This window comes from Octodon degus, unplaced genomic scaffold, assembly GCF_000260255.1.
Source record: "Octodon degus isolate 3935 unplaced genomic scaffold, OctDeg1.0 scaffold00146, whole genome shotgun sequence".
Taxonomy (NCBI): domain Eukaryota; kingdom Metazoa; phylum Chordata; class Mammalia; order Rodentia; family Octodontidae; genus Octodon; species Octodon degus.
Genome location: NW_004524722.1, coordinates 1584614 through 1597024, shown reverse-complemented (window position 1 = coordinate 1597024; position 12411 = coordinate 1584614). Strand labels below are relative to the sequence as shown.

The 12411-nt window shown below is 41.4% G+C and overlaps 1 protein-coding gene across 3 annotated transcripts in view; it reads right to left on the bottom strand.

Annotated features, from left to right (window-relative positions):
* Positions 1-12411, bottom strand: part of Fam168a (family with sequence similarity 168 member A) — a 212310-nt gene that overhangs the window by 13071 nt on the left and 186828 nt on the right. For 2 of the 3 annotated variants that reach the window (XM_004641926.2, XM_023702110.1), the window contains exons 4-5: positions 8350-8376; positions 2171-2296 (exon numbers count right to left, since the gene is read on the bottom strand). In XM_004641926.2, coding sequence (XP_004641983.1) covers positions 2171-2296; positions 8350-8376 — 153 coding nt within the window. The remainder of the gene's footprint in view (positions 1-2170; positions 2297-8349; positions 8377-12411) is intronic. The other variant, XM_004641927.2, reaches the window with a different exon arrangement.

Genomic DNA, 12411 nt, shown 5'->3' with positions numbered 1-12411 from the left:
TTTATTTATTTATTTGCTTGAAAGACAGGGATACATTTTGGTCCTTTCCAAGAACCATGACAGTCTGTTCAGGATGAGACAGTGGAATATAGCTACTGACATTTCTATTTTGTTTTTTCTAGCACTGGGAATTGAATTAAGGGCATTGCACATGTTTAGGAAAGTGCTCTACCACTGAGGTACATCTTCAGTCCTTTTAAAATTTTATTTTGAGACAAGGTCTCACTAAATTACCCAGTCTGCCCTACAACTTGTGATCCTCCTGCCTCAGCCTCCCATGTAGCTAGGATTACAGGTATGAGCTCCTTGGCCTGGTGCTACTGGACATATCAATGGGATTTCAGGAAGATTTTAACACACTCAAAGGTAAGACCTTCTGCTACTCAGACTGCCTATCTGCAAAAACGGCTGCCTCTGGAGGGAACGAGCACTGTGTTCTTGGAGATGGGTGAGCCAAGGCTCAGAGGCCAATTACTAGTTAGGGCTGCAAGCGCAGAGGTCCCTCCAGGTGTTGTGGTGCACTCCTGTAAGCCCAGCACTCAGGAGGTTAAGGGAGAAAGATCACCGGGAGTTCAAGGCTAGCCTGGGCTACATAGTGAGTTCAAGGCCAGTCTGAACTACATAGTGAGGCCCTATCTCCAAAAAAAAAGAGGTCCCTGAAGGGGACTCTCAGCTTTCAAGTGGGAGGAAAATCTACCCAAATAACACTGCAGAACTATAGTGTTGAGTGGGATGGTGATCAGGAAAGCATTTTCTCTACAAGGTGAACAATGTTATATAAGCTGATCTTGACATAGGGAGATAAAAATGACAAGGAAAAAATGGTACTGCATTATTTTAAAAAAATGAGAAAAAGACAACAAATTTGTCTAGTCTACTAACTTAATAGACTAATACTTCACTGTAACATCTTGCTGGCACACTTTAAGGACAAGTGCTTACCACATCCAAAGCTAATCATTCCTCTACTGCACAGTTCCTACAATGCACAAAGTTCTTCTTTATATGAAATTTAAATGATATTCAGTAAGTTTTTAAACACTGGTCTTATTTCCTCAGTGGAAAAGGCTTGTCAAAACTCAGATGTGACCAGGCCAGGTGTGATGGTATATGCCTGTTATTCCAGCATTTGGGAGGCTGAGGCAGGAGAATCGCCATGAGTTCAAGGCCAGAATGGGTTACATGCGAGGTCCTGTCACAAACAAACAAAGCAAGCAAACAAAATGGTATTACCAGATGCTATGCTGTATGTCTGTAATCTAAGTTACTTGAGAGGCCATGGAAGGAGGGCTATAAATTGAGACCCTGTCTCAAAATAAAAAAAGGGCTGAGGACATAGCTCAGTGGCATAAGCGCCTGTCTGGCAAGTGGAAGGTCCTGAGTTCAATCCCTGGTACTGCACAGAAAAAAAAAAAAAAAAAAAAAAAAATTAAAGGACTAGGACTGTAGCTTAGTAGTAAAGGGCTTGCCTAGCATGTATGAGGTCCTCAGTTCAACAACTCTTGGTACTAGGGAAAATAATAGTAATAAAAAATAGGTGGGAAGGTGATAACATCAGTTACCCACTGAAGAGAAATAGGACTAATCTCACTGGCAAGCTGGCATCTGTCCATGTATATACCTTGCTCCCATAGTGCAGCTGTGACTAGGGCAGTGTTGTTTGTTTGTTTAATATGGGGGCATTTTTGCTCTCCAGGGGATATTTTGTCATGTTTTGAGACATTTTTGGTTGTCACAATTACACTGGCATCTAGTGGATACAGCAGGGATGGGACTCAGCATCTTACAATGCACAGACTACTCCTCCACTACAAAGAATTATCTGCCCAGATGTCAACAGGGCTGAGGTTTCCAAACCTTGTTTTAGGGGAAAGCCCTCTCTCTGTCCTTTCCCATGAAATATAGTAATAGTCTCTTTCTAATCAAATTTCTTGGCTAGAATACTTTCTCCTCCCCACTTCATTACTATGTCTTTCCAAAGCCGAGTACATAATCAAAGAGGGTGATCTTTCCTGGATGAGGAAGGCCAATTTTTATATGGGTAGAAGAACCTCTTAATACAATTTATATTATAAATGTCAGTTTAAAAAAATTCCCTTCCTTTCTTCCTAAGGAACAAATCAGTCCCAACTAAGGGGAACAAGACAAGGAGCAGACAGGCTGTATTTACTGAAAGCCGCAGAGGATGCTTGGTAAGTTCGGTTCTCGGTCCCGGTGTCCACTGGGAGGTGGAAGGTGCCTTCAGTGCCACAGGAAGACGAGTTCTGTGGCCAGGCCTGTTTCATCAGCAGGGTGGCTTAAGGGAAGACACAAGAATGGCATTAGACAGAAATAAGGTGGCACCACCAATCATAGACACAAAGCAAGGGTCTTGTGCTGGACAGAAACATATAACCCAAGGGACCTGTTCAGACACACAGAATGATTCAGCCTTTCTAAGATGGGCTAATAGGTTGGGAGGAGCATTGAGCTAAGTTCTCAAATGATTTTAAAACCAATGAAGTCCATACTTACACTAAGAGAATCAGGATGTTCTACTTGCTACTGAAACCATGAAGATGCTTATGAATATTGTGTCTTTCTACCCAACCTTCTGCCTAGGGGCCCTGGAACATTTCTCAGCTACTTTTCTTTCTTTCTTTCTTTCTTTCTTTCTTTCTTTCTTTCTTTCTTTCTTTCTTTTTTTTCCTTCCTTCCTTCCTTCCTTCCTTCCTTCCTTCCTTCCTTCCTTCCTTCCAACTATTATTAACATGGAGTAACCTGGCAGTCTTCGATTGTGTATTGGGTCAAATCAACTAAGGTATGCCTCAGCCCTTTTTTTTGGTCTATTTTCCTGGAGATACACTGAATAAGCTGCTTTCAAATAAAACATTATTTCAAATAGTTACTACAGTACATTAACCTTGCTACAATACCATCTCTAATCTACAGAGATTAAACTGTGGCTATGATAGCTTCAAAGGCATAGGACACTGGCTGCACTCCTAGTTATCCTGCTTACTAATTTCTTCTCCTGAACATCTGGCCAAAGCCAGATAGACATACCTCTTACACACACCTGAATATTTCCTACTGGGGTGCTTTTGGGTACCCCACTTAAGAAAACCCTTCATGAATTAGAGGTGGTCCTTTCTTTAGGCCAATATGAAAGTAATGTCAAATTTCAAGTAGATGTAAAATAGAGATGGGGCCCAGTCAGATCCATAGAGACTTTCCAAGCTGATTGTGATTCAAAATTCAGCTTAAGAAATTTGAAAGATGATACTTTTTATATTCCAGAAGGGGAAGTCACTCAAGAAACTTACCTTATGGTATCCTAAGGGAGAGAGAGAAGAAATAGGACTCTAAAGGGTAGAAATGTCTAACTCTTCACTATACTTGCAAACACAGAGACGCATTCTTGACCTAAATTTCTACTTATGGTAAAAAGAATGGTTTTATAATATATTTTCCACTCAAAGAAGGTCTTGGGAGTCTCAGATATGGACTATTTTAAGGTCTACTTGTGGGGTGGGGTGGGGAGTTGTACTGGCAACAGTTAGATATACCTGAAACATTTTAACAATGGGCTGAGGTAAAATAGGGTAGAATAAGAAAACATACCTATATACTCTAATTCAACTAGGATATTCTATTTCCAGAGAGACTCCATAACCCCTGCTGCCTACCAAGGTAACAGCTAAGGTCTCTGTTCCTTCAATCACAGATGTTCTAGGGCTAGAGAAGGAAAGGACTCTGCTGTTTTTGCTGAACCAAGGCTAGAAGTGCAGCTGTTACAGGCTGACTCTGTGCTTGCATTAATGGCCCGCAATATATACAGCAGATGCTAAGGAATGAAAAGAAAATCATGGGCAGGAAAGTGACACTAAATGGAGAATTATGGCAAGGGAAATGGAGGTCTTGCAGAAGCCATGTAGAGTACAGGCTCTTGCTGCACGTCCAAACATGACTCTGCAAACACTAGAGAAGGGCAGCCCATTTTAAACAATCTTGAGCTTCTTTTCCAGGAGGCACAGTACTGGTATGAAGCAGATTGATAAAATATCCAATTAACATTGAAAAATTTTATCTCTTGTATCCAAATTTAGAACCTGACACTCCACGTGGCTGGAAAGCTCCCTAAAAAATTAAACATGTGGCTCTGAGAAGTCAGATAGAGCAAGCCCATGCCCATAAGACCTCAGTGAGAGTCCACCTGGAAGCAGGAGGACTAAATTTGCTATAGGAGTTTGGAGAATTTAGAGGTTCTGATCATTTCAGTTTTTTTTTTCCCAAGTAGTATATACTTTACCATAATTTTCATCATAAGTCAAAAGTCTGACATTAGCCTGAAGGACTGTGTGACAATTAAAGTAAAATTAACCAAAGAGATTGAGGCCTAACTGCACTCAGCAATGAGGGGAGTGCCCCGGAGACAGGAATACACATGGGTCACAGTCACCGCACACATGGTACTTACAGTCTAAATGGGGATGTGATATAGCCACACACTAACCAGGGAGTGAACAAGACAGCATGATGCAGAGTATAGTGTTGCAGATTAACCAGCAAAGAAGCAACTGTGACTGTGCCTTTGACTGTTTTTCCTAAGTGACCACATAATTTAAACTATGTATATTACTGAATAAAGCTTCAAAGAACAAATAGTATTTTCTATACCTTCTCTGTACATTTGGAAAATTAATAATTTAAATCACTGGAGAAATGTGAAACTAAAAACAAAAAAATTTCAGCTGTCAAATGGATCCCCTTCGTTAGACTATTATATGGCACTGCTCCTCCACATACAATTCCAAATCCACTCTGTGGAAGTGATGAGCTCTGTTGTGAGACAGAGACACAACAGAAGCTTTTCAAGGCATGGCGATAGAAGAGGGTGCTCAGACAGGCAGCCTGTTCTTGGGTACCAGGAAGGAACCACTTTATAAAAATGCTTTACATTTTGAACTGATAGTGAAGCATAGGTTTATCATATGTGAAACTCTTATTAAGATGCACATTTAAGACTAGTGTACATCATGTACTATACTGTCTGTGTTATACTGCAAGTAAAATGATGGAGCAAAATAAAGAACCCTTGAGGGCCACTGGCCCAATCACAGCAGGCTACCCACATCCAGGTGCTGGGTTGTTCACTTCCCTGGTCATGGGACCCTCACACCCCCTGACACTCAAACAATCTGTTAAGCACACTTACAAAGAGGACAGGCAGTAAGGGACCATCATCCTGAACAATGTACTAAGTCAGGAAATCTGAAATCTAGCCTGGGCTCTGCCACTTATTAGCTGTGGGATCTTGGGCAAGTCACTTAATCCTAAATTCAGTTTTGTTGTTGCATAAGATGACAATAATAATCTTTATTTTGTACTATTAATATGAAAATCAAAAGCAAAGTTTCAATGAATACAGCGATGAATGCCTATAATCCCAGTTGTGTGGGTGAGGCAGGAAAAATCACAAGTTCAAGGCCAGCATGGGCAACTTAGTGAAGCCTTGTCTTCAATGAAGAAAGAAGAGGAGGAAGAGAAGGAGGAGGAGGAAGAGGAGGAGGAAGAAGAGGAGGAGAAGGGGAAGGAGAAGGAGGAAGAGGAGGAGGATGAGGAGAAGGAGGAGAAAGAAGAGGAGGAGGAGGGCCAGAGGTGTGGCTTAATGGTACAGTGCTTGCCTAACATGTCTGAAGTCCTAACATTCAACCCCCCAATATCACTCAATCAATTAATTATCACCAGTGTGACAATTTCTATTTCTGCTTGCTGTCTACTTTTTCTTTATTTTTGGGTTTTTTGTTTTTGTACCAGGGATCAAACTCAGGACTTTGTGCTTGTCAGGCAGGCACTTATGTTGCTAAACTATCTCCTGTTGTCTACTTTTTCATTTCTACAGTTGTGGACACCTCCAATTGAAGCTGTCATTATCTTTCATCCAAGCTACTCAACTTCCTCAGTTTTGTTTTTGGTGCTAGAAATTGAACCCAGGGCCTCTGGGCTGAACTACACCTCTAGCTCTTTTTACTTATTTTTTATTTTTTATATTTATTTATTTATTTATTTATTTATTTATTTGGGTGGAACCAGAGATTGAACTCAGGCCCTCAAAGCACTTATTCTACTGAGCCATCTCCCTGGCCCCTATTTTTTAAATTTTGAACAAAAATATTTTTTCAGACAAAGCCTTGCTAAATTGCCCAGGTTGTGCTCAGACTTGCAAATAAATAGCCTATCTCCACCTCCCTGAGTGTAGGGATTACAAACAAATACCACCATATCCAGCTTTTATTTTTAAACCTGTCCCTTTAATCTCTAAACTAAGTGACCTAAGGCCTAAATCTAACCACAAAATGTTCTGTCTTAACAATATCACAAGGCTCTGCACTGGCTAGAATTCCTAAAACTCCAGTTTGTATTCCTTGTTAGTACTCTAGGTCCCAGGATCTAGTCTGGATGGTCTCTCTAGACTCATCACTTTCGCTCTACAACCCACACTATAGCACACAAACTGTTTATCATTCCCAGAAGATGCCGAGGAACTGTACATCTCCATGGTTTGTCCACATGGCTAGCTCTTCTGACTTGTCTCTTCTCACTCCACATGCTAAGCATGTATTCATCTGTTAATCATAACTAAAAACTACCATCTACTGTGAAATCTTTCTTCTCCCCACCTCTAGCCACAAACCCTAAAGCATCCCCTACAACTGACAATCCCAGTAACCCTAGAAGGTCCTGTTCTTAGATGGTTTGACTGTCTTCTTAACAAGCTAGCAACTCCTTGAGAGTGGAGAATTTTATCTTTGACGAAATTTTGTCTTATGACAAAAAGAGCCAACTTAGGTCCTCGCATAGAATATTTTGTTAAGTGAAATATTTCATACATATTCTTCATGCATCTTCATCTCACATGCTGTAACTCAAAGGATGAGAAAACATGAGACTTTCTAACTTTTTTTTTCTTTCTAACTTTTCAAGGAGTCTTTTGAGTTCCTCTATTGTATCTTTCATTCTATATAGCTTGTCTTTCCACTCAGTTGTTTTTGTTTGTCTGCAGAAGCTTTTTTTTTTTTTTTTAAATTTTGTTTGGCGGAACCAGGGATTGAACTCATGTCCTTGCACTTGCCAGCCAAGCGCTTATTCTACTGAGCCATCTCCCCGACCATGGAATAAGGTGTTTTTTTTTTGTTTTTTTTTTTTTTGTTCCTCGAATGCCTTCAGGGCGCTTTTGGCCAGCAGGAGAGTTGTGAGGTTCGAACTCCAGCAACCTGAGGCTGACAGCTTTGTGGAAGCAGCCACTTAAAGGACTGAGTGAGGGCCAGGCCCCCCTCCTCTATCATATCTTGAGACCAAAAAGAAAAAAGAAACAGACTTTCCATAAAGTAAAACATATCTGTCTGTACACAGTAATGTTGAAATAATAAAATTCTAAGAGAAGGTGATGTTAACATTTAAAGAAATCTCAGAGATCATATGGAATAAAACACTTTATAGAAGGCCTAGAGATACTAGCAAATTGCCCAAGATCACACAGTTCACACCAGTGGCAAGAAATTTCATAGTTCTAAAAGATGTGCTATATATAAATTCAATTCCAGATATTCAAGTAATCAAAGTGTACAGAAATTTCACAAAAACACTGTCCTGAGTAGCCCAGGTGAAGGTGTATAAGTAACAAGTTCCCTCCTTGGTCCCTTCCTGTCTATGACAAAAAGGACCTAGTCAGGTTATACTGCTGGGACCCTCACAGGTGCCCAGAAGTTCCCGTGGTGCCTTGGGCCTGGAGTCCACACTGCCCTGAGAACTTAGCTCTGATTCCTCACTCATTGGCACATGTGGCCCCTCCTTTTTACCATCCAAGAAAATATTCCCCCAAATGAGTCCAGAGATCAAGGTCTGGGCTAAGAAAACAGACTGTATCTGAAGTCAACCAGGTCTTCAAACATGTCAGACTGCCAATGAAAATGAAAAATCTGACCCTGAGGCAGACTGGTATTTGAGTTTTACAGGCATAATTCAGGGAATCCTTTATAGGGGCTGCCACAAAGCCAACAGAGAAGCCACATACAGGCCCTGTAATTGTTCATTTGTTTGAATTCACCAGCCAGGTTAGGGTGAGAGATGTCTTTCAGTGCCATGATCCCTCATTGCTGCCCTAGGGAAATGGTTCATGTGTGTCTCCAACCCATGATTTTGCACCATCAGACATGTTCCTGCATGCTTTAGGAACTGCTGCTGAGCCACCTGGGGGGAGCCCAAGCCTAGGGGATGGGATTGGGGGAGGGAAGGAGAGGGATCTACCATTGTTACAAAATAACACATTCATAGGCCGTAATACAATGAGGAAAATAGCTCTCCTACCATAAGCTGAATGCAGGAACTGAAATTCTGTTGGATAGAAACGTTAGTTGAAATTACCACTAAGAATCTGTGCAAAGTTGTGCATATTACAGTTACATAAAACAGACTTTGTTTTGAGATAGCAGTTTTCCCCAGGCTGCATGAGAAATGGTGAATGTAGAGGATGTGAAGAGCTGCTACCCTGGAGAAGGTGACAGACTTGCCATCTAGGAAAAGTTTGCCCATTGTACAGGGGCACCTTTCTAGATTCCATAATGGCATCTTCCACACAGCTAACAGAGAAGCTACCTGATGTGAACAAGTCCCAGATCCTGCAATGTACTTATCCACGATGAGAACACAAAAAACTGTAGAGGGACTTCATGTATGAGAGAGGCCTTATGTGTAGAACAAATGAAGATCTGGGACAATCTTGCCATCATGGTCTCTTAACATTACAGAGTGAGAGGCTCAGTGCAGAGTCATTCCATCCTTGAAGCGTCCGGGACAGTGTGGTACTACAGAAGGAGCACAGGCTCATGGTCAGAATAGTGGGTTTGAATCCCAGCTCTACTGATCTTTTAGCTGTGTCACTTAAGACAATCTACTTGACCTCTCTGAACAAAATTGGAGCAAGAAGCTCTAACTCACAAGATTAAGGTTAAGTGGCCAATTGTACTTGCACAGTACCTGGATCAAAGCAGGTATTGATTGCTTTTCCTTTTTTTCAGTACTGGAGATTGCTCAGGACCTTAAGCTTGCTAGGCAAGTACTCAAGGCAGTTATTGAGAATGCACGTTCCTTCCTCTACCCTTCCTCACATTTCTTGCTTGTAAAATGGGAATAATATGTCTACACTTTATAGGATATTATGAAATCAAGTGAGTTGATAAACTGCTTTGTGAACAGATTCTTTTGAGGAGGTATTTCATTTTTATTTATGTTATTTATCCTGGTTATCCTTCCTTTCATTTTCAAGTAGGATTGTCATTAACATGACAAACACTTTGTTTTCCTGATTGTGAAAGCAAAATCTTGGCTGGCTCCTGCTTCCAGACAGATTACAGAAGGTCCCACAAATGGTTAAGATCTTGGAAATATCCACACTGTTTTCAGGACCAATGAAAAACTAAAAGGCTTCCTCCATCATGAACAGATGACATCTTAGGGTACTCAGAAGTGCTAAAAATAGCTCACTCTGAGGCAACATCTTGGTCTCCTTGAAGTGACTGCAAGCAATTTAAACCTGAAATTCTGGCTGTATGCAGGCAATTACTCCAGTGCTTTGGGAACTTCTCTGTATCACAAAGACTGGCCTGGCAGAAAGCAGGGAGTTTTCTATACTGTCCTCGCCAACCTTGAGTCAGCTCCCCCATGATAGAAATTTCTCCACTGCAATTGGGAGGCCTGTGAATGTTGGCCAACATCCCACTCTATGAAACAAACCTAGGGGAGAGGGCGAGAGAGAGAGAGAGAGAGAGAGAGAGAGAGAGAGAGAGAATGAATGTGTGTGTCTATGTATGCATGCATAACTCAAAAGGGAAAGGGATTCTTTCCTCAAGGTCACACAAAACTCTGAAGCACAGTTAGTGCTACTGCTTGGATCTTCCAACTCTGTCTGAAGCTTTCCAACACAATGCACTAGCACTACACTCTCCATTTTGTGGGTTTCTGAGCAAATGATTCTTGTAGTCATAGCCTGGAAATACGTTGAACTCTAAAAATATAAAATGAGTGTTGGCAGAAAATGAGGACTTTTAAAAAAATATTAAAATAATACCCCATACATACTAGCGCTCTCTCTCTCTCTCTCTCTCTCTCTCTCTCTCTCTCTCTCTCTCTCTCTTACACACAAACAGTCTCAGACTCCTTTCTGTACCACCTGACCTTGCCAGCCTGGCTCTTCCAGACTGACACCTTACTGAGTCAAAGACAAGCTAGTGGTTAAGATCTCACCTATGTGGGTATTGTAGCAGGATGCTAGGGTTTCAGGCTTTGAGATAGTTACCTGACTTCTCTTAAATTTTTGTTGTCCCATTTGGAAAATGGGAGTAACAACAGTAATGATCTCAATGGTTTGTTTTTACATACAAGTTAACATGTGTAACAACCTTAAAATAGCCTAGCATATGGGAATTCAATAAATAGTATAGCTATTTATTTCCTATCCTTCCACTTGCCAAACTAACTCTAAAACAAGCCTATAATTTCTCAGCAGAAGTGCTGAACACTATGAGAAATCAGTCTAGGGCTGAGGATTGAGCTTGCATGAATTCATGGCTTCAGCAAGCCTCTAAGGTTAGACTGCTCTGCCTCACTGCTTCCTGGGAGGCTACTACACCTGGACCTCGGTCTTTTGTAGCTGTTCCTTCCTCTCTCATTTCTATGTCAGCAAATCAAGGTCATTTATCTTAAGCATATCTACCTGTGATCTGACCATTGATCTGAGTAGAAGAACTGTTCTCTCGTGCCAAGCCTCCCTCCTCTCCCTGCCACTTAACTCCTCAAATTAAGAGAACTGAGCTCTGGACTTCTGCCCCTGCCACAGCCCCCACAGACTCCTGCCTCTCTCTGCAATCACTCCTGTGTCCCCTCCACTTGCTCCTTCCCATCAGTGCTTATTTAACAATGCCTCTACCTGAAAAATGCTTTCACCCTACATTTTTTTCTAGACAATGGCCTTTGTTTTGTTTGCTCTTGTAGCCAAGTTTCTTATAATCACAGTCTCTACCTGCTGCATCTACTTCCCTCCCCAGTTCACCATGCTCTGGTTTCCAGCCTTCCCACTCCTCTCCCTGAAGCCAATGCAGTCACTGCTGGCCTCCTGACTATGAAGACAATGAGTCTTTCTCATTCCTGATCTTACCTGACTTTCTACACCTCACCTCAGTTTGTTTCACACTAGTTTACAAAGCCAATTTAAGGACAGATTTGATAATCAGAGTCACCATAGTTTTTCAGATAGAACTTAACTACTTTGATTAAGAATTTTATCAGAGATAATTTATGAAGCTTTTATTGTTGCTGTTTCCTCTTTCTGATTAAAATGTAAATATAGGATGTGGACATAGCTCAGTGGTGGAGTGTTTGCCAGAACAAAGTCCTAGGTTCATTCCCTGACACCATCCACACAAAATAATAGTAAATACTATTGTGTTTTAAGGCCTTGCATGTTGATGTACCCCTAGAACTTGGGAGGTTAAAGCAGGAAGACTGTTGTGAATTTGAGGCTAGCCTGAGCTTGCACAGTAAGTTCAAAACCAGCCTGGACTGCACTGCAAGACTCTTTCCAAAAAAACAAACAAATACACAAAACTCTTCAAACCCACACAGCTATTCGTGTGTGTGTGTGTGTGTGTGTGTGTGTGTGTGTGTATTTGATATAGGGTCTCACTATGCAGATCAGACTTGTGGTGCTCTTCCTGTTTTCAGCTTCCCCAGCGTTGGGATTATAGGCATGTGCCACCACGCCCATACTGTTGCTGGCTCAGTGTGTCCCGGGGGCAGGGCCAGTGTGGCAAGCGGGACTGGGATTCCCTGGTCCCTGTGCTTGCCAAAGCAGGTGCTTTGTCTGCTGAGCTATCTTGCCGGCCCTTGCTTTTTTTTTTTTAATTTTTATTTTATTATTATTATTTTTGTATTTTAGGGAAGGGTGTACAAGGTGTTCAGGGTCTCACTACTAGATCAGACTTGTAATGAATCACCTGTTTACAGCCTCTCAAGAGCTGGGATCACAGGCATGAACCACCACACCCAGTCTCCCTTGTTATTCTTTTTAAAAAACTAAATATATAAGCCAGGTATGGTGGGCAGGCCTTTACCCCAGCAGTTAGGAGGTTGAGGCTGGCATGGGCGACATAGTAAGTTCAAGTCCAGCCTGAACTATGTATCAAGATCTTATCTTAAAAAGCAACACACACACAAACACATGCACACACACACACACACACGTAAATATAAAATTAGTGCTGAGATATCATTATAGATTCTTAGCTCATGTGTAACTGCTTCTTAGCTCATGTGTTACTGCTTCTTTATAAACTATTTTATTTATTTATTTGTGTGTGTGTGTGTGTGTGTGTG